The sequence below is a fragment of the Macrosteles quadrilineatus genome, unplaced genomic scaffold (assembly GCF_028750875.1).
Source record: "Macrosteles quadrilineatus isolate MER2022 unplaced genomic scaffold, UCM_ALF_1.0 Scaffold_1__1_contigs__length_201487025, whole genome shotgun sequence".
In the NCBI taxonomy this organism is placed as follows: domain Eukaryota; kingdom Metazoa; phylum Arthropoda; class Insecta; order Hemiptera; family Cicadellidae; genus Macrosteles; species Macrosteles quadrilineatus.
In genome coordinates, this window is record NW_026542594.1 from 164,057,361 (window position 1) to 164,084,747 (window position 27,387).

Sequence of the window (27,387 nt, forward strand, 5' to 3'; positions counted from 1 at the left end):
TTCCTTAACATCAATACAACTAAAACAATATTAACTAAACCAAAACCCAAACTTATTCGTTGTTATCAAGTCCTAACAGTACACAAACTCTAGAAAGTCAGTACACAGTCTAGAAGCATTGCTGTTGTATGACACGTTTATTTCTTCCTTCTTCTTTTTTATAGGTCTTTTTTTAAAGGCAGTTCCAGATATACTACTAGGTCAACTAACTAGGCTGCGAAAAGGAGTTGCAACGTTTTGTACAAAAGCATTATTCAGAGCAAAAAAACTGAATGTTTATTTCTTAAAATGAATAATTATTTGTTAAGATTGGAGGTGGCGATGATGATTGCCCCTTGATTGCGGGAGATGTTCGCGATTTCCACCTTAAGATGTGGGAACCGCTCAGATTTCTTTGGCCTGGTGCAAGTAACTTAAATCTGGCATTGTTAATTTTAAGAATTGTTATAGCCATTTTTCATCAGATAAAACCTAATCAATCTCATAAAAAAGATAAATTAACGAGAGATCTGTAAGGTAGATAGTTGGCAGTGATAACGACAATCACGCAGAACAGTTAGAGGGCGTGGTGCAGGGTGGTGCTGCGGAACCACACTTGTTTAACAAACTCTGTTCATTAGGTGATTAGCAACTTACAATCAAACATTCACTGCCGTGGTTACTTTGTATCAAACACGATAAAGTGAAAGTTTTGTATTGGTTTTCAGCCTGTTAACATATAATTAAATACAACATATGTTCATTTACAATATTTGTAAACATCTTCAGTTCATTGTTTTTCATTACAAATAAAGGTTCATCATCAATTTCTTTATGTTGAATATCTTCATTTTTTACACAGCCCTATGTGGTAACGGATTTAACTTTTAGTTTTCGGGTTGGTTAGTGAGTGCATTTCTATTTATATACATTTAACTGTAAATTACGGTAACCTGTACGATTTTCCAACTTTTAAAAGTACACCATTACTCTTGGTAGAAGCGTATTTTCCATTTTCTGCACATGTATGATTGAATTTGAAATGAAAAACTACCTGCAACGCTAAAAGAACACTGACGTTGATTATAAAAAGTAGTTTTCTATAAATAATATAATATAAATAACTATAATAACTATTAATATTGTAAGTAAGAACTTCTACGTCAACTTCAATCATACATGCGATTTCACGTATAAAGTTTCGATACCTAATTTATGAATTCCCTTTCAGTTATTATCTTTTTATTGTTGTTGCATCTTGGCATATAAGAATGGACTACTTTATATTTATAGATGGATATTTCGTTTGTATAGTAAAATTTTGTTAAATATTATTGCACAACAATTAATATGGATGTCCATTGTTATGTAAAACTAAATGTTCTGGTAAACGTTACTTTCTCTTCTAAAAATTTCTATTGAACATTCAAACACTTTTCTAATGAAAATGTCAGCTATAACACTTGTGGGGATTTCCCTTGAGGCAATCCAGACTGAGGTAAACAATAGGTCATCCTCACCCTCTCTGCCTCTCTCACTCTGTCTCTCTCACTTTCTGTTAATATTTCTCTTTATTATCCAATGTCAACAATCAACGTAAACTGAATGTGGAATGCAAACAATGTTCCATAAAAAGAAAAGCACTATTCCACACAATAAGAAAAAAATCCTTGCAGATTTACTCCTAAAATGACAGTAGCATTCACTAAATTAAGCATATATTGTTTGCTTCGTCGCTGTAATCGGAATTCACCGCAAAAATGGTCGTTAACAATATAAATGTACGTACTGTGAATGCGTTATTCATGGAAGATGGAAGCAATAAATTAAATTAAGTGAATGGTTAATTGCAAATTTTATAAAGTTACATCTCGCTTTAATATTGTTTAAACAGTCGTAACGTTGGACTCTATGTCATATCCACCACGCACGATTGTTACATTATAGTCTATTAAAACTAAAACAGTGACCTAGAAATGCTAGACGATTACAAATTTAGATTGAATTTATAAAATAATATTCAACATAAATGTAATATTAACCAATACACATATTGCATACACAAATGTATAAAATACTACTTACGGTTCGTGATGGACAATTATTTTTCTATTTACCTAACATTTAATTATATTTTTTGTGATTTAAAACGTTAATTAAATAGTTTTTTTCTAAAATAACATAAAAAATCTGTTCAAATCAATATTATATTATCGAATTTATGTCATAGTATAAGTGTAATGTTAAGTATTAGGAAGGCCAATCTTAGTTGTATCCGTTTTTGTATAAGTGACCTTTATTAGAACAAGTGATCACGTTAATCAGCTGATTTGAACTTAACACAATTTCTTTTAGATCTTGATTAATTTACTCGACATTCATATGCATTTTTTCCGCTGTCATCTCAAATAGTTAAAGGAAATGAGCCATTTGATCGATTATGAGTTGTAATTTAAAAATCATTAATTTAGTATGTGATATTTTTAGATGTCAAAATTTAATTTCAAGATGTCGACAAATAAATGTTGGTAAAGTTGGTTTTGATAGCATATTACTGTTATCAAAAAATAACAATAGAATACCAACGGACTTTAAAGTATATTCCATCTGGCAGTGTTAGAGGTGAAAGCCACGTACACTATGCGGAACTCGTGTTTCGCACAATTAACAAAGGACTGGCAAAACAATAACCATGTAGCTTTGCTATTGTGTCGTTATTGCTCAATGTAACGCCAACATTGGGTACGACAAACATGACATGCCTAGCTCGTTCTGGGCTTGATTATTTCCCCGGGTCTTTAATTGTCATAGCCTAATAAACATAAACAACAAAGTACTATCACATATTGGCATTGGGGGTGTCATTGTTATAAATGATTTTGTATTCTATTGATGTAACACAGTTGATAATGGGGTGGTTGCATTTAATAGTCTCAATGAATAATATTAGGTATAGGTATGTTATCATTAATATGTGTGGTTGGGAAATAGAATATCCCCGCTGCAGTAAACCTGCAGACTAAGTGAATTTTCATTTGCAGGGATTGATTTACAAATCTATTTAAATAAAATTAGGATTAAAGATTACCCAGGTTTGCTGCTACAAGTGTGGCAATACAGTGTGTGTTTTTTTAAATGAATATTTTAATAAACAATAAATAAATTAACCAAGTTTGATCAAAATATATCCAAAAACATGTTAACTACAATTGTTTAGGTACTCATTCTCCATAAGAATAACATTGGACTTTTAAATTTACAATTAAAAAAGTTTTCTCCATAACTAACAACCTTACAAAAACACCACAAGATACAAAATTATTTGTTTTTACACGCTCTATAAAACGATTTGGAGATAAATTGGGAAATGATATTTTTCGAGGGCCAAAATTAAGATAAAAACTATTTTGACCCCATAAAACCCATCGAAGTATATAACACAACAACGTCATTGTTATGTTACAGTATGAGTATAACAACGTTGTGTTATATACTTCGATGAAAAAACCCTGTTCATGCTGTTCGAACTCGTTCGAATAAACGTAGGTTTTACACATTTCTACCAAATTCGTTTAATGATTCAACAACTGGAAGCGTTAAGGTTCAAGGTTGGGTTCAAGAGACTCTGTCAGTTATACCTCAAATAACTACATTGAACAAATTAGATTTCCAACATAATTTACAGCTTTATGAAATCCAACAGAAACTTTTAGTTAGTAAACTTTTAATGAGTAAATTTTCTAAAGGCAAAACCATATTTTGAAGTTACTGTTTTACAGCATATTAAATGTTTCATATTATAAAAGTTAAATACTAAAGCTTTTACTATTACTGTTTTAAAAATACTTAAGTACGAGGTTTTAAGAACCAATGGATGAAGTTTCGTGTTTTTGTTGCTACAAAACAAAACCGATTCTGTATTTAGTATTTGACTGGCATCTCTGATTTCAAGAAGACGTTAAACGTCGTAGAAAAGCATTGTGTGAATCACTGAGAGACAAATTGAGCATAACAGTCATAATAGAAGGTAGCAATAGTTGGTCGTAAATCTAAGGTTATTGTGTTGGAGACAGTCAGTATAACAACATTGTCAACAGTGCGATGTAATGTTGGTTACAGTCCCTGGCGAGCTGGGCTTTATGAGCCCGCTAATTCCTGCTTAACACCACAATGATCATTACAATGGCTCTACAATATTAGCACGAACACCCTACTTACAAACTATTGACTTTGACCACAAAATTATTAATTAGGTAGTAATCAGATATCCGTAGATAAAACTAATTACGACAAAATTAAATTTTGTAAAACAAAAGGAAAGTAAATTCTTATAACGTTAAAAATCATGTACTTTTTTTAGGCAACATGGCAAAGCCAGACTTAACAAAATATATTTAAGACACTTTGCAGAACAATGCCTGAATATTAATTGAATCGATCGTCTGGGTAGCCGAGTGGTTATAGAACTCACCTTCAAATCTGAAGGTCGCTGGTTCGAATCCAAGCGAGATCGTTTTTAGACCCAGATTCCATTTGTCATTGGGCTATGAATTAATTATGCTATTTAACAAAATGGTCTACTTGAGTTAGTAACAAGACCAGGGTTTGGACCGCTCCCTTCCAAAACGTAAAAAAATGCCATTGACGCAAAAACACACAAAATAAAAATAACGAGCACTTCCCTTCTTCAAACTAAGAACTAACAAATTTTTATATCAAATAATGTATGTACACAGTAATCTATTCAAACTCATTCTAAGATAGTATTGTCAACTTGCATCTACAATATTTATTTAAATAATTTAACCTTAAAGAGATAACAACAGATAATAGAAAACCAAATCATCATAAGAATATTAACTAAGACACAAGGTGAGTAAAGAGTCAAATGACAAAGTAAGCAACAATTCACCAAACAAATCAAATCAATTTTAACTTTAAGGCAATCATCATTGTTATAAGTATATAATGGCTCGATGAACAAGGGTAACATAACACATCAAAATTTCTGATTTTTGAACTATTGTTACATTCAGCCTTTGTTCTTGCAGATGTCTTTATATTCCCCCAATATATTTTGCCACAGTGCATGGCATAGCATCCTCAGCGAGACGGGAAGTTCTATTTAGAGACTAGTATATACAATGTGTATACACAGAAAACCTGCAAGAACAAAGGCTAAAGTTAACAATAATTCAATAAATCAATTTTCTAGTTTTTGCCACTGGGAAAATACATAAAATGGCTGAGTTATCTTTAATTTCATAAACTATTGAATTATTGACACAATCATGTTTCTAAATAAATATATAATATGAGGCAAGTGAATGTTGCTGCTAAAGAGGTTATGTAAGGAAACATCTGGAGCAGAGATCGTAAAACCTGAGAAGCTGTAAAGTCAAATTAAACACGACCTGTATTTCAATCCTAATGAAATGTCAGTGTTTAACATATAAAATCTGCTAGGGAAAATAAATGATGATTCTCGACAATATTACTATTTAAAACAATCAAATTTAAGCTTACTGTATACGTTTTTAAACCGAGTTTTTATAATTTTAATCGAACCTATATGCTTAATGTAGCTTGTAAGCGTAGGTGCCATGTAGCCTACATTTTGTATACTGTGCAAATGTTACTCCCAACAACTTTGTCATCGTGAGAAAATGGTTTGTTCTTACATATTTTAACAATTGATAATAATTGTTTTTTTTTTACCAAAATAATTTAAATCCACTATTCCTAAATTTTTATTAAAAAAATTAACAATATATAAATTTCTAGTTGTCTACGAGTTTATTGCTTAAAATAAGTTGAAATATGTTACAGGTTGGATACAAACAAGAAAAGAAAATAAACAAAAAAATCCTGTTGTTGAACCTGGAGATAAAGTGCCTTAAGGCGGGTCATTTGATCTTCAAGAAATTGCGCTCAAATTAATATCATAAGTAAAGTGTTAAAGTTTTTACCCTTCAAATGTCCAATCTAGTTCCACGAAATATTGGCCATATTATAGTCAACTTACCTAAGGGTAGGCTACTGCGTGAATATAAGTAACCACAGCACTAAGGTCCTGTATGTGTCCTTTGTCTTCCGGAGGACATCAATACATACATTGCGACCTATCTCTATCTCGCTCTCTCTCCTCTGTCTTGCTATTGGTCAACTGGCCTTGTGTCGTCCCGTCAAAGGGATGTTGATTGAAATTAGTTAAAGGAAACGTAATATTCATTCAAATGTTTTACAAAATCTTGCCACAAATATTTAAAAAATGTATTCTTAGAGAAGCATGGCAGGTAGAGTCATTACAAATTATTCTTTATTCGTAATGACAAAGTCATCCTTCCTACTTTTATGAATCCTACAACAGTTTTTATAGGACATTTTAAGTCCTAATCATTTCTTTATAACGGGATCGCATCATCCAGAAACTCTCGCATGTGTTCTGTATAGGGTGTCTCAGCTCAGATCACCCGGCCGGCTTCTATAGCTCAAATATGAAAGCAAATGGAAATCTAATTGCAAACGGACCCCCCTATTTTGACCCCAAGGAATTCAGCTAAGGTTTCCATTTGCTTTCATATTGGAGCTATAGAAGCCGGCCGGGTGGTCCGAGACACCCTGTATAGTATTTCGGTATTAGACGAAGAGACATAAATACTTAATTTTGCGAAGTTAGAATATATCTGAAAATCATTCTTGGCCGATTCTTAAGAATGATAAATCCATTCTGAGTACGTTTTCATCTTATAAACTAGACTGATCCAATGGGAGAGCGAGAAAATGTTAGAACATGCGAGAAGGCAGTATTTAATTAAAAGGGAATTAACACTTTAATAAACGCTTAAAAATATTAATAAAATGCGTGTTTATTTATTTCTACATATATTGGTTTAAAGAACCGTAAGGGTGGGTGCCTATTACTAACAGGAAACTTGTAACTAACATGTAATGCAATAATATTACCCATATTCATGAGATGATTGTGTAATTCAGTATCAGAATGTAGTACAGGCAAGGTCCCAATTCTCATATCGCATGTATGAAGTGACTCAGCGCGGCATACCTGCCCTTTGATGTGAGGATAAGGAAAACACAGTATACACACTTCTCTGCTGAATGGAAAAGTCTTCCGTGGAACTTAAATTTAAAAAATAACAAATTAATCATTTTTATCGAAATATTAAAATGTTACAGTTCACATTTGATGGTATTGTTAAATAGTATTTGAATATTAATTGATTAATTATGATACCCTTGAATCTTATCGATACGAGATTCACACTTGGTTCACAGGATTCGGACATGTTTTGTCCGATTTTAATGTATCACGTCATTTAACCCAAGTTAAAGTCATAAAAAAAGCATTTCTCATTGTATTATTTATTTGACTGTTGATACAATCCAATAGTCAATGATTATATGTAGGTTAAAATATTTTTACAGAATCCTAATATTCATACTGAGGTTTGCGAGTTAATACCAAGTGTCATAATATGTTCTTTTATATATATCATGTTAGTTTTATATCATTCGACCAGACTGTACTCTTGTTGTTGTACTTGGACTGTACTGAGTTTGAACTGTACCGTTAGACCTAGATTGAGTGCTCGGTCACTTCTAATAAACCCATGCCAACGATAACATGTTTTATCATTTAACGAACCTCGACCTGCGATCCATATCACATGGCGCAGTCGGTAAAATTTAATTATGTGAGTCTTAAAAGTATGTTTGAATTTAATACAGTTATTTTTAATTATTGAGACAAGACGTTGAAGTTTTTATAATCATGCCGAAAGCAGGAGAAGAGGAGGAAAAAACGTCCATCGTCGTGCAAAGTTCGACTACACCTTCAATACGCCCACCATCAGATTTGACATGGTCAGGTAATATGTCAGAAAATTGGTCGTTTTTCAAACAAAAATTTAAAATCTACATGGTTGCTAGCAAAAGTGAAAAAGAGACTAGTGATTATCAAATCGCTCTTTTACTGTCAGTCATTGGTGATCGTGCTCTGAAAATCTACAACAATTTTCAGTATTCAACAGGAGAAGACAAGCACAAGTTAGAGACTGTAATATCTAAGTTTGATAATTATTTTATACCCACTAAAAACGTAACTTATGAACGTCATATTTTCTTTTTGCGTGAGCAAAACCTTGATGAAAATATAGACTCTTTTGTAACTGATCTTAGGGATTTGTCTAGCTCATGTGAATTTGGTCAGTTAACAGACAGTTTAATCAAAGACAAACTCATTTTGGGTATTAGAAATAGAACATTGAAAGACCGACTTTTGCAAACTAAAGACCTAGATTTAAATAAAGCTTTGGAAATATGTAGGGCTTCAGAAACTGCTAGCAAACAATTAGGAGATATTTGCTCAGACACTAGACCGGCAAGTATAGACGTGCACAAAATTGCAAGCAAGGATTGCAAGAAAGGGCAACATGTGACGTCACGATCAAACAGCTTCATACGCAATCGTAGCAGACCGACTTCAGCAGAACGGCTGCACTCGCAGACGACGCAGACTCATCTAAAAAAGGGCTTCATCAACAACAACAAACAGAAGTTTCAGTTTGTGTGTTCCCGTTGTGGTTACAATCATGCTTATGGTAAATGCCCTGCATTCGGTAAGAAATGTGCAAAGTGTGGTGTTTTGAATCATTTTGCTACTAAATGCAAAAATAAGAATGTAAATATGTGTAATGTTATTAATGATTCCAGTGAAGATGATGATAATTTGTTTGTAGGGGAGATACATGTTGTCTCTAACAAAAATAAATATGGTAAGTGCCAGTGGCATTCAGATTTGTTGATCAATGATAAAAATGTTAGTTTTAAGCTTGATTCAGGTGCTGATATTTCCATATTAAGTAAGAAAGTTTTTTATGATCTTAACCTAAATGTACAACTTCAGCCAACCAAAGCTAGGCTAACCTCTTACACAGGACAAGGCTTAGACACTGTAGGTAAATGCTCCCTTGATGTTAAACACAAAGATGAAGTACATAGTGTAGAGTTTTTTGTTGTAAATAGTAAATCGCCTTGCATTTTGGGGTTGTCCGATTGTGTCAAACTGAACCTCATAAAAAGGGTTGACAATGTAAAAGGTAATAAAGGCTCAAATGAAGGTCCTGAGTCTTCTCATTGTATTCTTGATGAATACCCAGACTTGATGTCTGGTGTTGGATGTATAAAAGGTGAACATGAAATTCAGTTAAAGGAAGGTGCTCTTCCAGTTATTCATGCATGTAGGAAAGTTCCACTTGCATTAAAACCTAAATTAAAAAGGAAACTAGACAATTTGGTCAAACATGAAATAATTGAGAAAGTAGTTAAGCCTACAGAATGGGTTCAATCGTTAGTCATAGTTGCTAAGAACAATGGAGATATGCGACTGTGCCTAGATCCGAAAGATCTTAACGCTGCAATAATGCGGCCTCATTTCCAAATTCCGTCTTTTGAAGAAATTTCCGCCAAAATGGCTGGAGCTAAGTTTTTTAGTACTCTTGACAGTAAAAATGGGTTTTGGCATGTGAAGTTAACCGCCAAGTCATCGGATCTATGCACATTCAATACCCCCTTTGGTCGCTACAAATTTCTGAGGTTGCCATACGGTATATGCTCTGCTAGTGAAGTGTTCCAGCAAAAAATGAGACAAATCTTTGATGAATTTGAAGGGGTCGAGGTTTACGTTGATGATATTATTTTGTGGGGTCGTACAAAAGCGGAACACGATGCGAGACTAAAGTTAGTGTTAGACAAAATGAGAGTTGAAAATATTAAGCTAAATAAAGAGAAATGTAAAATAGGCACAACAGAAATTAAGTATCTTGGGCATAAATTTACACAAAATGGCATTGACATTGATGAAAGTAAAATCAGAGCAATAACCTGTATGGAACCTCCAACAGACCGCAAGTCTTTGGAACGATTTTTAGGTCTTGTGACATATGTAAATAGGTACATACCTAACCTATCCGAGCACACAACACCTCTACGTTCTATTTTAAAAAAAGATTGTATTTTTAGTTGGCAACATGAACAACAAAACGCTTTTGAAAAACTTAAATCATTGTTAACAAACAGACCTGTTTTACAGTTCTTTGATGTAAACAAGCCTATTGTACTGACTGTAGATAGCTCTCAAAATGGTTTAGGTAGTGCACTGCTACAAGACAATCTGCCTGTAGCCTATGCCAGCAAAGCGTTAAATGAAACGCAGAGACGTTACTCCCAAATTGAAAAGGAACTCTTAGCCGTGGTGTTTGGCTGCGAACGTTTTCATCAGTACATATTTGGATCAACCATCACTGTGGAAACGGACCATAAACCACTGGTAGCAATTTTCAAGAAGAATCTTGATTCGTGTCCCCCTAGGCTACAGCGGATGTTAATAAAATTGCAGCAGTATGACATTAATTTAGTGTATAAACGTGGCAAAGAACTTTTCATAGCGGATACTTTGTCCCGTTCTTTTGATGGCTCCGATACTAGTGAACTCAACTTGGACACTGATGACATAGAAGCTCATGTTAATTATGTAACTCAAAACCTGAATGTTGATCCTATTAACATGTCTAAGTTAAAAGAGTATACTGCTAATGATAGTGAACTTGTTACATTGCTTAAGTTTGTTAAAGGTAATGTGTGGCCTAACCACAAAAGTAAGCTTCCAGAATCTGTGCGACAATATTGGTCTGTTAAAGATGACTTAACCTATTGTAATGGTTTGTTGTTTAAGGGACCGTGCATAGTGATTCCGAGGGGAATCAGAAATGAAATGCTCAAAAGGTTACATTATCCACATCTAGGGGTAACCAAAACTCAGCTCAGGGCAAAAAATGTAATGTATTGGCCGCAAATGAACTCCCAAATCTCAGATGTTATATCAAAGTGTGAAACATGTATTTTGAATGCAAACAGCAATGAAAGGGAACCTCTGATGCCACACAAGGTACCAAAGCTACCTTGGGACAAGGTAGGCATTGATATTTTCTTTTTTGAAGATAAAAAGTTTTTACTAGTTGTTGATTATCTTTCTAAATATGTTGAAGTTGTGATCTTGCAAAATATGACTAGTGTTTATGTTGTAAATAGTTTGAAATCTGTATTTAGCAGACATGGTATTCCTAGAGTTGTGATTTCTGGTTTTGATACTAGTTTTAACAGTAGTGAGTTTGAAAATTTCTCGAAGTGTTGGGAATTCAAACATGTACGCACAAGTCCTCATTATTCGCAATCAAATGGGATGGTAGAAAGAGCTGTTCAAAGTGTTAAAAATCTAATCAAAAAGTCTGTGCTAGAAAAAACTGATTTGTATTTGGCTCTCTTAGAATTAAGAAACACGCCAATCAGTTGTAATCTGCCTTCTCCAGCAGAAATTCTTTTCAGTAGGAAACTTAATGGTATTTTGCCATGTCAAGAAAAAATGCTTAGGCCTAGAGTACAGAAAAATGTTAGAAAAAACTTAATTTTAAGACAAGACTCTCAAAAAAGGTATTATGATAGAGGTGCAAAGCCCTTAAGGCCTTTGCAGGTAAATGAACATGCCTTGATGAAATACAAAAACAAATGGGTAAAAGGTCAAATTGTTGGAAAGAGAGATGAGCCTAGGTCTTATATTGTACAAAGTGAACGTTCAGACAAGACTTATGTTAGAAACAGACGGGATCTCCGTCCATTCAATGTATCATGTAAGCCTTATTTTGTCAGTAGTAATGATGTACCTGGTATTAACCCAAAATCGCCTGTAAAGACCAGATCCCCAATCAAGTCTCCTTCCCATAGCCTACGGCATAGCCAATCTCCTTTGAGACCAACTTTGTCTCCTGCCAAAGAAGTAACCTCTCCTGAAAGGCCTAACAGTCCTAGACATGTACACTTTCCTGCTGACCACAATCACTACACGACCCGTTCTGGTCGTATGATAAAACCTGTCGACAAAATGAATTTGTAGGCCCTAATGATTTATTGTATAGGTAGGCGCCTAACTTGAAGTGTTTTAATTTTTTATTGTAATATCCATGTTTATGTTTCTTTTATTGTACTTAGCCTAACGTGTCTATAATTCTTATGGTAACTTTCAAACTCTGTATATTTTTAATGATTAATTGTTGTTTCCAGTAACCTTGTTTAGTTTTAATACTTTGAAATTTGCGCTCTATTGATTTAATTTAGGCTAGTAACTATGCCTTATAAAATTCATATTTTGATTATTAATTGTATCGTAAATTTATATTGTGATTTTGTATTGTAAATTTATATTTGGTAATTTTATGACTATTGTAAATTCACTTTGATGATTATATTGCTGTTCAGATGTGTTAGGCTTAGTTTAATTTGTTATGAAAATCAAACTTAAATAAAAAATAACTGTTGGTATGTAAAAGTAATTTTTAATTTTGAGAAAAAAGAGTGAATATTTTATTTGTAAAAAAAAATGTAATTTTTTCTTTTTAAAAGAGGGAGATGTCATAATATGTTCTTTTATATATATCATGTTAGTTTTATATCATTCGACCAGACTGTACTCTTGTTGTTGTACTTGGACTGTACTGAGTTTGAACTGTACCGTTAGACCTAGATTGAGTGCTCGGTCACTTCTAATAAACCCATGCCAACGATAACATGTTTTATCATTTAACGAACCTCGACCTGCGATCCATATCACACCAAGGCAAAAATGTGGTTCGGATTCCACAATAAACTGTAGGTCCCTTAGTTGCCATTAGCTGTATGGGCTCTAAGGAATAAGTCGGTCTTAGTCACTAACAAGACTACAAGATCGCGCCACTCATTCCACACTCATTTCCATTCATACTTGGCTTAAAATACTCGCCATTTCATAAGCTCTTAATACTTGTAATGATTTGATAGAAAACTATACAATACTAAACAGGTGTTAGTTAGACAAACCTTTTATCGATGGAAGATCAGAGATTTTAATATTTCTTTCGTAAAAGTGGCTATTCTTGGAATAACACATCACGAGATTCCTTATATGCTTTGCGAATCACAAACAAATAATCCATGGTTAAAAATAATTTCTCATGGGGCAGGATCGCCGTTACCAGTGGCATAGCCTTATCCAGTATCCACTACACCTACCTTCAACTGTTTTTCATTTGTCTTATTAGAGTTGAAGCAAACTTCATCCCAAGTTAATTGAATATTGTTTTTAAAATGTTAAAATGTATTTTACATTAAGGTGGAACTATATCGAATGCCCTTTTCAACATGCATGAACATTGCTTTTTACATCTTTTACAAAAAAACTACTGTAATTATTGATTTTAAAATTTTATGGTGCAAGATGGACTCAAAAATTTTGTTTTATATTTATTATTTTAATACTCCTGGGATTTACATTTTTCCCTTCATCAGAAACTTTTAAAATTATTAAACTATTAAAGCTATGTCCAATAACATAACATTTGTAACAATTACATTTTCAACGTACCTAGCACGATTTCTTCTAATGTGAAAATAATCGCTAGTGACATACTGTACAATCTCATGACGATAAATTCAATTTACTGATCTTGGGGATAATCCAGAATGAAGCTTCTCCGCATAAGCTTCTTAGTAACTTCTCTTGTGGTGTTCATTTGCCGCTTTGACTAACCAAGTAAGTCACATAAGTGAAGAAGAGGATAATTACATCGCCTTATCATTAACATGCTAGTATATAAGATTTAACTTAGCGTCAAATTTAATTTTATGCTAGAGAACAATTTCAGTTGTTACCAAGACCAGATATTTAAACTTTCACAGTTCATATGGTTTGGACCTCTAGAGTACATTTAAAACGTAAACAAATTTAATGATCACTATTAGACCTACAGAAGCATTAGTTAACCACAGGAATCAACAGAACGTCACATACAAACAGTTGAATCATGCAGGCCTTCAATGTAGATTTAATTCAACCAACTTTTAGTTAAAAATATAAATCTCAACTCCATTGTTTTCAAAATAGTTTAAATGTAAATCTACAAAATCTGATATCGACATGATTATAGGCCTACTAACCAATTTTAATAGCCCCTGTTGTGTTGCAAAATGTTTCAGAAACTCTTTTCAGTTGATCACGTAAAATGTACAGACATTAATCAAATATGACATTAATATTGATGTTGTATATTATGACCTTTGATATCTATTTCAACCTAAATTATATCAGTTTCAACCGGAATTCTTTGTACTATAATTATGTCTAGACATAGTCCAGATAATGTATATGTTGCAGTGTGTACTGACGCAGATGGTGCTCCATAACTCACATTACACACACATTAACTCGGTCAGCCCGTCAATGGTGGAATTACGGTTAACCTTGTGACAAGAACGTTTGACTCCAACACATATTCATAAATACTTTTTTACATTAGCAAATACGTATAGGATACCTTTTTTATAAAACTAACATCAGTTTTAAATACTGTACTACACAGAGATTCTTTGTGGAGGAAACATTTCTAAAAGAATCGTAAAAGTGAATATTCGTTTCCGCTGACTGACTCTCAGCGACGAATTATCATGTACTTGCAAAACGGAACTTGTTATCAGGTACTAGTTAAGCCTTTGTACAAGAAGTATTTATGGGCTCTATTATGTTGTAATGATACTTATTATACTTGGTTTATTTAGCCATCATCAGTCACACAAGAAGGACCCTTGTTATCAGTTTTGACCTATTTGTGCAAGAAGAAAAGTAGACAACAGGAAGAAGGGGAAGGAGGTGTACACATGGTGAATCAATAAAATAATACAAGATGTAAATGAGTCTGTAGGGAAATATTTTATAGACTTTGTGACTTAACTGATCACCGAAATATAAATCGGATTCGTCTTTTGTTTTTAATACTTGACACACCTACTTTTCAGAAAATATGCATTTAACTTGTAAGTTATATAGCTTACAACAATAAAACCCGGCTACACATAACAACATGTTCAAATATATAATTTATTTGCCCATTCATGTTCAAACAAGTGTAAAATTTATTTTAGATTGTGCAAAATTATCGCATGGGTTAAACGAGCTAGGCTATAATAATTTCAATGTTATAAAATTGAGAGAGAACCCTCCACAATGCATAACACGATGTACACAATATGATTGTTATTGAACATTATAAGGTTATCTTCATGGATAGGCTTCCATGGTCGTCACTTATATCTATACAGTCTTCGTCTTCGGGGTTCGACCGCGTCCTTTGGTTATGTACACTATGTACAGAAACTACCGACGTTTCGGCCACATAACAGCAGCCATCTTCAGGGTTGCATTTTAAATGTTATTATTTACTCTATAAATATTTTTTATAGGATAACACATGAAGGAATATTATGATTACAAGTTGGGACTTTCCTTCGTTAAATGAAGGTTCAATATATTTCGAAGAAACCTGAGGGAATCTTACATACTATTTTATTTTTTAAGTCTGGTCGGAATAATTCGTAATCCAAGGGTCAAGCGTCAGAGGTAATTACCCACAGTTACACGAGATTACATAAAAATTTCTTAAAGGAAACTTTATTGGATGAAATAATGTCTGTTAAGTTACATTCTCTAAGAGGAGTTCAAAGTCTTGAATCATAATTAGTATCAATGGGTTATAAAGACTCATTAAGGAATGGACAATATTATTTTTCCTGTCTTAAGGCATTGAATTAATTATCTAGATGAATAAATACTTGATATAACAGTAGCCTTCTGAAAAGTCTTACGTCATAATTATTCTCTGTTTAATTGGCTTTTCCAAAGATTTATCTTGTCAACAAATAGCTATGGCGAATTGTTTCTACTTTAACTTGTCAAACGAAAAACTGAAATAAACAGTTAATGGATCAAGATAGTTTAAGATAAACCTAAGAGTTATTCCGTGTATTTAATTCCTTTGTAAAATAAAAAGAACTATGCCCATTCGTATCAAAATTAGAGTGATTTAACCATGCATAATCGTAAATCGAATTTATTACCGGTAACTTGAATGATGTTGATTGAAACATAATATGTAAAGACTAATAATTTACATCAGGCATCGAGGCTATTACAAATATGTTGTTCTGTTATTTAAAGTCTACGGGTATTAACATTATTGTGGTTTCTTTATTTAAAAAATTACTATGTTAAAAGTAAAACATGTGTAGTTCAATAAGTGTTAAATGTTTGTGAGTAATTTTTAGCAACCGAAGGACCATTTAAAAATACCTGTACAATTATATTGTGAGTAGAGAGTTCCATGCTGAGACGTTGCTGCGAAGTGAGGGCCCTCAATCAGTCTGGTAGTCTTCATGGTGTGGCGGACGAGGTGTTGAGATGATCACAATAATTACACTGAATTTAGAGGAATAAACTATAAAAGAGTAAAAGAGTTAAAAGGAGAATATTAGAGCGTTGAGAGAATGACGTGGTCACTACCATGTCCAAGGCACATCTACCCGACGCTGCTCACTATCTAGCCGGTCGGGGGAGGGGAACATCCCGATCAAAGTTCAATTCTACAGGTGAGCGTATTGAAAATGAAAACTCAAAGGATTGGATTGCTTACAATAAAATAAAATCTTTACCTTGATTCTAATAACTCTAGTAAAAACAAAAAAATCTATAATTTGTTTGGTTACAGAAATATAAAATAAAATACCCTGCAATGTGCAAATAAAAACCTTTTTAAACCTTACATATTGTAATTAAATATCCAACATACCCCCACCCGTGAACCACAATGGGGTTCACAAAAGAACAAAAAAAACTTAACATTTTACAAGAGGTGGAGGATGATGAAGACTTGAAACTACTCTTCAATTGGGAAGGGAGACACCTTAGTGACAGCCCTTGTTAGAGGTCCTTTGTTGGTATGAAGATGTACAACCCGAACGAGTCCGTCAGGTCCAGGGGAAGTTGCGGTGACACGGCCTGTCCTCCATGAGAGGGGAGGAGAATTTTCTTCGTGGATTAATACAAGATCACCTTCCTTTATATTTACTTGGGGAAGTGTCCATTTTCCTCTTCACTGCAGGGTATGGAGATAGTCTTTCTGCCACCCCTTCCAGAAATGTTGAGACATAGCTTGGACAAGCTGCCATCTTGAGAGTCTATTGCTTCGAACTTCTTCCCATGTGGGCTCAGGAAGTGCAAGTAGAGGGCTTCCAATGAGGAAGTGTCCTGGTGTGAGGTAATCAACTTCAGCAGGGTCTGAGGAGAGGGCAGTGATGGGCCTAGAGTTGAGTATTGCTTCTATCTTTGTAGATAAGGTGAGGAATTCTTCAAAGTTGAGGAGTTGTTCTCCAATAACACGTCGTAAGTGGTATTTGACGCTTCGTACGGTTCTCTCCCATATTCCTCCCTGGTGAGGTGCTGCTGGAGGTATAAAGTTAAACTTTATATGATTTTCATTTCCAAACTTATTTAATGCTTTCTTAGTCTCATCCTGTTGTAGAAATGACTGAATGTGTTGTAGTTCTGCTGCTGCCCCGACATAATTCGTTCCACAGTCTGAAAAAATATTTGAGCAAAGACCTCTTCGTGATACAAAACAAGTCAAGGTTGCAATAAAGGCTTCTGAAGTCAAGCTGCTAACTACTTTAAGATGAACAGCTTTGACAGCTAGGCATATGAAGATACACAAGTACATCTTTACAGGGCTAGTTTTGCGCAAATTGTTTGGCTTAACCAAAAACGGCCCCATGAAGTCAGTTCCACAGTTAAAGAAAACTTTAGAAGGAGTAACTCTAACTGGAGGGAGATCGCCCATCTTCTGCGAAGTTAGAGTAGGCCGACAACGGAAGCAACGTACACATTTAAATATTCTACTCTTGATTACACTTCTTGCTGAAAGGATCCAAAACCTTTGAGAGATTATGCCCTGGAGAAATTGTGGTCCAGCATGTAAATATTTCAAGTGATAATAATCAATAATAATGTTAGTTATATGGTGTGACTTAGGCAAGATGATTGGGTACTTTGCTGCATATAATGTTGAGTGTTGAATGCGACCTCCAACCCTGAGGAGTCCAGAATCATCAATGAAGGGTGAGAGATGCTTTAGACGGGACGTTACTAGTTTTCCTGACTTGAGACGTGCAATGTCTTCTTGAAACACTGACAATTGAAGTATCTTGCATATTTGGACGGATGCATTATTCAGTTCTTCTAACTGTAGGGATCTTGATTCTTTCTTCTTCAGACGAGTATTTTTGATGAATCTAAAAACATAAGATAACACTCTCAACAATTTGCTCCATGAGGAGAACTTGGAGAAAATGTCCAATTCATTGACAGCTATCAAAACATTCAAAGGTTCAGACCTGAGTTCAGGCAACTCTTCATTCTTCATAATTTTAAATGAGGAGACCGGCCATTCAGTTGTAGGATTTGACAGCCATGGTGGTCCATACCACCACAATTTGTGGTTTACTAGACAGGACGGTAAGAGGCCTCGACTAGCGCAGTCTGCGGGATTGTAGTGTGTAGAAATGTGAGACCACATGTGTGGTGGAACTAAATCTTGAATTTGAGATATCCGGTTAGCTACATAGACCTTTAACCTAAAAGGGGGGGAGTGTATCCAAGATAATACAACCGTTGAGTCTGTCCAAGCGAAAATTGAGTTGATTTCACATTTTTGAGAGATTAGGTTGGAAGTAGTTCAACAATTCCGCCAGCAGATGTGCTCCACAAAGCTCCAGGCGCGGAATGGATATCCTTTTGAGAGGAGCTACACGTGATTTGGCGATAAGCAAGGACACTCTGATATTATTATCTGCTGAGACAGTTCGGATGTAGACAACAGCACTATAACCTGCTTCGGAACCATCTGAGAAACCGTGTAACTGTACATCTACGGCATCATGCAGGTGTACATATCGAGGTATGAAAATATTTCTCAGTTGAGGGAGTTGGTCATAAAACTTGTTCCATTTTTCTGCAACATCAGTAGGAATGGGTTCATCCCATTTCAGTCCTAGAGTCCAAAGAAGTTGTAAGAGGGCTTTGGTCCAGAAGATGGTAGGAGCAAGATATCCACAAGGGTCAAAAATTTGAGCAACGGCTGAGAGGATGTTTCGCTTGGTAAGGGGCTTCTCCGGGATATCAAGCCTGTAAGAAAAGTGATCATTCTCTGACTCCCATTTTATGCCTAAGATACTGTAGAAAGGATTATCTGGACCTTGGAAATACATAGGCTTTTCCTTGTAAGATTCAGGTATGTCGCTTATTAGTTCGGGTCGGTTACAAACCCACTTTCTCAAATCAAAACCACCTTTTGACAGAAGATCAATAATTTCTTTCTGCGTAGTTCGAGCTTCATCTGGTGAGTTGGCTCCAAATATTAAATCATCAACGTAAACCTGTTTTTCCATCACTTTGGAAGCCAATGGATAGTTTTGACCTTCATCTAGGACAAGTTGTTTCAATGTTCGTATTGCCAAAAATGGGGAGCTCACAAAGCCGAAAACAACAGTTGTTAATCGATAGATACTCATGGGGAGCGATGAATCCTTCCTCCAGTAGAGAAGCTGAAAGTTTTGATCTTCAGGGTGCATTTTAATCTGTCTAAACATTTGCTTGATGTCACAGGACATTACAATAGGATGTAGTCTGAAATTAATAAGAATGTCACAAATTTTATTTTGCAGCTTTGGCCCAGATAATAACGTCTGGTTGAGAGAAATCCCTGTAGAGGAGGGGGCGCTAGCATCGAAGACAACTCTGAGCTTTGTAGACGATGATTCATTTTTAACTACAGCATGATGGGGCAAGAAAAAATGTTGAGATTCATCAAGTCTGTCCTGGGTCACTATCTCCATGTGACCAGATTCCATATAATCATTCATACATTTCACATAACTGCTTTTAGTTCAGGATTTGCGTTTAAGCGTTTTTCCAGTGAAAGAAATCTACGTTTTGCATTTTCTGAGGAGTTGCCTAGGGGAGCGGGTGCCTCCTTGAAGGGTAGTCGGACCGTGTAGCGACCTTTAGAGTCTCTGGAATGGTGAGCTAAAAACAACTGTTCACATAGATCATCTTCAGGAGAGGGTTTTATTTTTAGCGGAGGTTCTTCTAACAGCCAAAATCGTTGTAGGGAACGATGCAGATCAACTTCATGAGTGGTGAGTAAAGATACAGTCCCCTCCTTACATGGGGTTCTTTCTAGGGGAGCGGGTCCTACAATTAGATAACCAAACACAGAGTTCATTGCCATAGGCATGTTGTCTCCAAATGTCACGTGATCCTCCGTTACAATCCTACAAAACAAGTCAGCTCCTAACAACATATCCACAGAGCTTGGTAGGTCAAAAGTAGGGTCTGCTAGAACTAGGTGCTTCAACTTATTCGTGAACGCTGCTGATATTCGAGCTTGAGGAAGATCCGAAGTTATCCTATCCAATATAACCACAGGATGGTTCTTCACTATGTCTGTACCATTGAGAGAAGAGATATTTACCTTTGAAGCACCTTTGGTACTGATGTGAGAGGAAGAGAGGCCATCTACATCACTATCTCCATTATGCCATCTATTTAAGGACAAGAGATTAGCTGCATTTTCAGTCAAACATGAAATCATAGAGCCAGAGTCTAGTACAGCTCTTAAAACCAGAGAATGGCCATCTTTGTTACTAACATACACAAGGGTAGTGCCTAATAGTACTGTTGAAGACTTGACAACATTACTTTGAGAAAACACAACCACTGGATGTTTTTCCTTATCTGAGGCTGACACTGAGAGATTTGTGTCAACTACATTCCTTTTCACTTGCTGAGAGGGAATGGGGGATAGCGTACTGGTTGGTGTGGAGCGATTTGATAAATGCAGCCATGAGTGGTGTTTCTTACCGCAATGAAAGCATGAACGTTTTGATTTACAATCATTTGAGCTGTGAGCTGTGCCAAGACAATTGAAACAGAATTGTTTCTTTTTTATGAACTCAAATTTAGAGGAGGGAGTCATAGCTTGAAAGTCAGTACACCTATAGATCACATGACCACTTTTGTTACAAAAAGCACACCTGGGATTCTGAGGTAACCCGGGGGCAGATAGCAGAACTGTACGAGGCTTATTAGTTACCTTAGAATAATCAGAGTTTGATTTGACATTAGAGTGGGAGGCAGAGGATATCCTTAGACTAGAAAGATTAGCAGCTTCCATATGAGTACATTCATCTTCTAAAAATGACATGATTTCTTCTACTGAGGGGATTTTCTGACTGTCTTCTCTACCATCCTCAAATTTTTTGCGTAGCTCTCCATCTAGCTTGCGCAACAACATAGTAGACAAGATTATATTGTTTTTTCTTACCTCATGTTTAAGAGCTTCCAAAGCCTGAGTGTTTTCCTGAAACTTAGATAAAAAGGTTCTGATGGCTTTACTATTACCACTAGTTATGTTAGAGAGGTCAATTAGGTTATTAACATAATGAATGATCATTCTCCTGTTATTTTGATACCTATTTTTTTGCAACTCCCAGGCGACCATGTAATTCTCTGCTGTAATTGGCAGATTTTTAATCAAATTCAATGGTTCCCCTTCAAGAGAGGTAATCAAATACTGGAACTTTTCAGTATCATTTAATTTATCATTTTTGTGAATAGAAGCTTCAAACAAACCTTGAAATGACAACCATTGGTCGGGTAACCCACTAAACGCTTTTAAAGTGAGCGGAGGTAACTTTAGAGTCTTAGAAGGCGAAGTATTTGCATGAGCAGGAGTAGAAGTGGACTCCTTCTGATATGGTTTCACAATCACTTTAATCTGAATAAATAAGTCACTGATATCATCCTGAACTTTCTCAACTGCCTCAGCATCAAAGTCAGGTATAGAATCAGTAGAAGTCAAGCGAGTAATATATTTATCAAACTCTGAGTACCTGATGCTTGCTTCTTCAGCATATTGCTCCAATTCCTCAAGAGCATCACTCCCTATATCTTCAGATACCAAAGTGGAGACACGATCCTTAATTTTCTTAAGGCGATTCAGAATTAATTTGCTCTGTCGTTCAAAGGTAGTGAACTTCATCTTGCAGGTTACCCTGAATCTTAATTAAGAGATAAAATCCAATTACAAACCAGTAAATAATTCAAATATTTCTTAATAAGGAGATTAATATCAAAACAAATTCCTTGTAAGCAGAAGAGGAAAAAAGTACAATATAAATAACCCTTTTTTTAAACAAACCTATAAATCAAAAAATGCTCTGACCTATTCAATATCCAGTAGGCCTAGGCTCCTATTTCAGTTTCCATCAAAGTGTAGGCTACCCACTACAATACCTATATACACTTGGATATATTACAATCTTAAACTCTCAATAATTAGCGCCAAAAAAATCTTTAAACTAAATTATTATTTCAATTTTTAGCAAAAATGGGTGAATTAATCAAATATTGTAGGCTATATGAGTCAAAATATCAAATACAGTAAGTTACTGCACAATATTAATATATAGATATTAAAATCAATAAAATTTCAAAATTGTACCCTAGACTACAGAGCTTAAACAATTAATTAGCTTAGCTTCTCCAATAGATCTCCAATAGGACTATCTCAATAACACTCTCAAACGTAAAGAAAATTCTATTTAAAATGAATGAAGTCTCAAAATATCCTTATAGTGCAGAAAATTGATAGTTAAATACCACTTGGGATACGTTGAGTTAGGCCTATGCCTGCTTAAAACATCAACAACAATAATTACAAGTTTCTTATGTTAAAAAAGGAATTAAAATAATATAAAATATCAAAGAATCTCAGAGTTCCTTTTTAAACAATAAATTGAGAAAATAATCAATATTTTTCCAGCTCTAGGTTTTGTTGGTAAAACACTATTTACTTACCAAAATTATTCAAAGGAGCCAAACAAATTATTTCAAAGACAAGTTGAAGACGATTTTCAATAACAAAATTATTTTACAAATTAATTGAGGAATATCAAATTAAGGATATTATTTTCAATGTATGATTCAACAACAAACTATAAATCCTAGAATAAAAACTACAATCCAATCCTTTACACCAACATTCACGAGTGAGGTTATGTTATTGTTTATAACTCATTGACATTGACAAACTGACAGAGTGACAGAGTCAAAATTGCACAGTTGCAGCCACCTTAGATTGCAGACTACACCAGCGCTCCCAACGGCGAAAAATGTTTGTACTTGAGTGAGTGAGAGGGAAGACAGCTGGTTTCCGCTCCAACATGAACAAGTACAATACAGTCTGGGAATTTCCCCGCTTATCAGCAACTTGTACAGTCCTGAATGATTCTTGAATATTCTAGAGTAGTAATTTTCACTTCTAACGATTGAAATAAAAATGATCTTTTTTAACGATCACACTAAAATGGCTGACAAACAACTTTCTCGGCAAAGTTTGAGAAGTAAAATAATTACTGTTCACTGTAATAAAAACTTATTGAACGTATTTTACACACGATAGCAAAATAAAAATGTCAATTTTTCCAAGCGTTGGTTCAAAATAAAATATCTTCCGGCACGTAGGACCAAATTTTAAATGTTAGTGAGTAATTTTTAGCAACCGAAGGACCATTTAAAAATACCTGTACAATTATATTGTGAGTAGAGAGTTCCATGCTGAGACGTTGCTGCGAAGTGAGGGCCCTCAATCAGTCTGGTAGTCTTCATGGTGTGGCGGACGAGGTGTTGAGATGATCACAATAATTACACTGAATTTAGAGGAATAAACTATAAAAGAGTAAAAGAGTTAAAAGGAGAATATTAGAGCGTTGAGAGAATGACGTGGTCACTACCATGTCCAAGGCACATCTACCCGACGCTGCTCACTATCTAGCCGGTCGGGGGAGGGGAACATCCCGATCAAAGTTCAATTCTACAGGTGAGCGTATTGAAAATGAAAACTCAAAGGATTGGATTGCTTACAATAAAATAAAATCTTTACCTTGATTCTAATAACTCTAGTAAAAACAAAAAAATCTATAATTTGTTTGGTTACAGAAATATAAAATAAAATACCCTGCAATGTGCAAATAAAAACCTTTTTAAACCTTACATATTGTAATTAAATATCCAACAATAAGGTTTGGTTAGAAATCGAATATTCATTAAATTCCTTCGTACTAAATCGAAGGTGTTTTAAATTCAGCATTAAAAAGCGATCAGCGTTTGGAAAGCAATTCGATTCAAATCATCATCCCTTACAATGACAACAACTTTATAGCCTAGGTATATTATTTTATTATCTTATTTCGTCAACAGACGCTGTCGTTGGTAACATACTTAAGGTATGGCGTTGAATGAATTACCTAAATGCTTTGATTTAATAGCTTCTTCTCTTACTTCTCCTACTGTAATGCTTATACTCGTATAATGACGTATTTATACTTAGTTTTACCCTGGTCCTGCATCCCTAACCACTTTGCATTTGACGGTAAAGTCGAAATCCTAGCTGTTAGACGTCGTTTGCAGCACAAATCTCTATAATAAATAATAAATATAACTTTTCTCAGTTAAACCATGATGGATGATGAGGACTAGATAAAACACAACTTTTACGTGTTTTCATTGACAATTCCCAAAAATGTGTACCATTCGTAAGCTATGCTCCATGCCAAATGATTATTGTTCGTAATTTATTTTTATTTACAAAGCCATTTATTTAATATAAATTTCGTGCAACACAATTCAATAATACCACAATTGCATTCAATGCCATCTGCAATCTCAACATCTGCAAAGCCTAACAATCAAAGATGAAACACGAAGGTGCAAGTCTGGGCACCCTGCAGGCTTTATGTCATATACATCACACAGTATTGATCTAACACAAGTTAGTGCAAGACCAGGTGATACAGCTGATCCAAGCAAATTAGTTGGGTGAAATGTGTAGAATGAAATCCGACAAAACAAAATCAAAGGGATTATTTGAGAGAAGATGAGGAAGTGTTTGATATGCTATATATATGAGTTATTATAGTAGTTCGAGAAAGGTCCCTAATATATCGGCACATATAAAATACTGTTCATATAGTTCACTGAAATATAACGTACAGATTCACAGTATAACCATATTGAGTTAAGGATTTTGAGGAGTTTCATCATTCAACTTCTCAAAATTGTTGCACAGTTTGTCAATAACACTCTGAACGCGACCCTGCCACAGTTGGACAACGATAAACTAGGACAGATTAAGTTTCCAGGTTTTACGTTTGCATACAACGTCAAACTGGGACACTTTTGAAAGTGTCCGGTTCTTCATGTCGTGCAACGCCAACTCAGGACAGTTTTAACATGTGTCCGGGATCGTAGTTTGCGTGCAACAAACTGGGACAAATTTGAATTTTTCCGGGTTCACCGTTGTCTGAATTCATCGTTTTCAGACTTAAGCGGTGTCTAATTTTATCGTTGTCCGAGTTTATTGTTGTTCAACTTTGTCATCGTCCTCTCTGTAAGTAATAAGTATAAAGAAAATTGTGTTTGTATAACCTTTATAAAGGTCTACTCAACTTGGGCATAATTGTGCCTACAACATTATTTTGAATATGTTTTCTCTGAGGTGATAGAGTGTAGGGGCGCTGGCGACCCGGCTTATCGAACTCGTAAATTAAGGGGTCATTAGAGTGTCGAGGCGAGTGGAGAAGACTACCTGACATAAGCCTATTCTCCCCAACAGTACTATACCGGGTATTTTGCTGGGAGAAAGGGGTGGTCGAGTAAAGAGGGGCGGGAGAAGGAGAGAGAGGGTGAGGAGAGTGTCTGTGGCGAGAGGAGAACAACACGAGAGCGTGGCCGTGTGTTGTATGCACTACAAGTAGATGCAAAGTAGTTTCTAAACAGAAAACAGAGCTTCCAAGAAAGTATCTATTGATTGGCGTTTGACAATCAATACTAATGCTATAATTATCGAACATTTTTTTCGAACATATGTGTAGCCTATGAGGCGTATACAGTATATACAAAAATATTCTTACCTACAGTTGGATATTTTAGCTAGAAGCAGTTAAGGTGTGGTGGAATATCTTTGAAGATGAACCTATTGAGCTGTAGTGCGATCATGTGTTTTATGTGTCAAATTTTGAGGTTAAATCAAAACAAACAAACTGGCATGTTGGCAATCAATAATTAAGCATTTAGAGGCCCGGTTGTATTACGGTATTACTTACGAAAGAATTGCCATTAAAGATCAAATGAAATGATTTAGTATATTTCATTGTTTAATTTATAAGAAAAAAATCTGTTTTTAGGCTACTGCATTTTATAAACCAAACTCGAATCTTGCTTCCTTGGCCTATTGTACAATGTTATCCTGTTTGTATGAGGTGAACTTATATGATTAGTGATTGCATTAATGAATTATCAGCAATACAATTAGCTGTTAATTGTAATTTAAATGGGTCAAACCGTGAGTCTATAAAGGTTCATCTCGTCATCTCAAGAGTATTTAATTCTGATATCTAACATGAAATCCAAAAGGCGAGTTTATATTTAGATGTTAAGATATTTCAAAACTAAACGTAAATCACCATTACTGTATGTCCCAACAGTTATTTTATGTGTATCCCAGTCACAGCAACCATATTATTCTATTAATATAATGATCGAAATTAATTAACTTATGCAAGAAGATTCAATATTTTAATACTAACTAATATAATTAACTATTATCAAAGCAACCATCACCTATAATTTGGAGAAAATAATTAAGTATCAACTTATTCATTAGCTGATTTGGAGTTAGGAATCACTTCTCTATTTCACAGTAAATATTCTATATATTGCCAAGTAGTTATATAAAAGTAGGCTAGAGTAAGTTTAAAGTATATTTAACTATTGTCAATTCCAAGAATTATTATGTCAGTTTTTTTTTTTACTTAACCTCAAAATTTGACAGGTCTGAACACATGATCACACTACTGCCAAATAGGTTCATCTTCAAAGACATTCCACCTTAACTGCTTCCAGCTAAAAAATCCAAATGTACTTGTTATAGGACTTTATTAAAGAACATGGGCAGCATTAGTGTATTGGCAATCGAAACATCATTATATACCGTACTAATATTATAAAGCTGTAAGTATGTGTTCGTTATTTGTTTGGGACTCAATCAAGAAATGACTCGAATTGGGTTGAAATTTCGCATGATCATAGCTCATTTTACCCATTAATAAATAGGCTGATTATTATTCCAATAGTTATTTGTGTAACTAGTGGGCGAAGTGGCGCATTGCTGCATACGAGAGAAATGTGTACGCTGTTCCGTGGGCGAGTGTTGAAAGTTTATCGAGTGCGGCAGAGGTAGTTTGAACTCGTGTTACACATATTTTCCCAACAAATCATATAAATCATACATCTCAAACATTTTAAATTTAAATCAATAACGTAGGCCTAGTAACTAGTCCTAGGGTCTTTCAAAAATT

The 27,387-nt window shown here is 34.7% G+C and overlaps 3 protein-coding genes across 3 annotated transcripts; all 3 read right to left on the bottom strand.

Moving 5' to 3' along the window:
• Positions 1–17,006: 17,006 nt before the first annotated feature.
• On the bottom strand, positions 17,007–18,485 carry LOC129002273 (uncharacterized). The gene has a single exon (XM_054429956.1). It carries the CDS (start codon positions 18,483–18,485, stop codon positions 17,007–17,009), a length of 1,479 nt encoding a protein of 492 aa, XP_054285931.1.
• A 127-nt stretch (positions 18,486–18,612) lies between these two features.
• Positions 18,613–19,818, bottom strand: LOC129002280 (uncharacterized). The gene has a single exon (XM_054429967.1). It carries the CDS (start codon positions 19,816–19,818, stop codon positions 18,613–18,615), a length of 1,206 nt encoding a protein of 401 aa, XP_054285942.1.
• Positions 19,819–19,835: 17 nt separating this feature from the next.
• Positions 19,836–22,010, bottom strand: LOC129002289 (uncharacterized). Its single transcript, XM_054429978.1, has one exon. The coding sequence runs from the start codon at positions 22,008–22,010 to the stop codon at positions 19,836–19,838; it is 2,175 nt and encodes a 724-aa protein (XP_054285953.1).
• Positions 22,011–27,387: the final 5,377 nt, after the last annotated feature.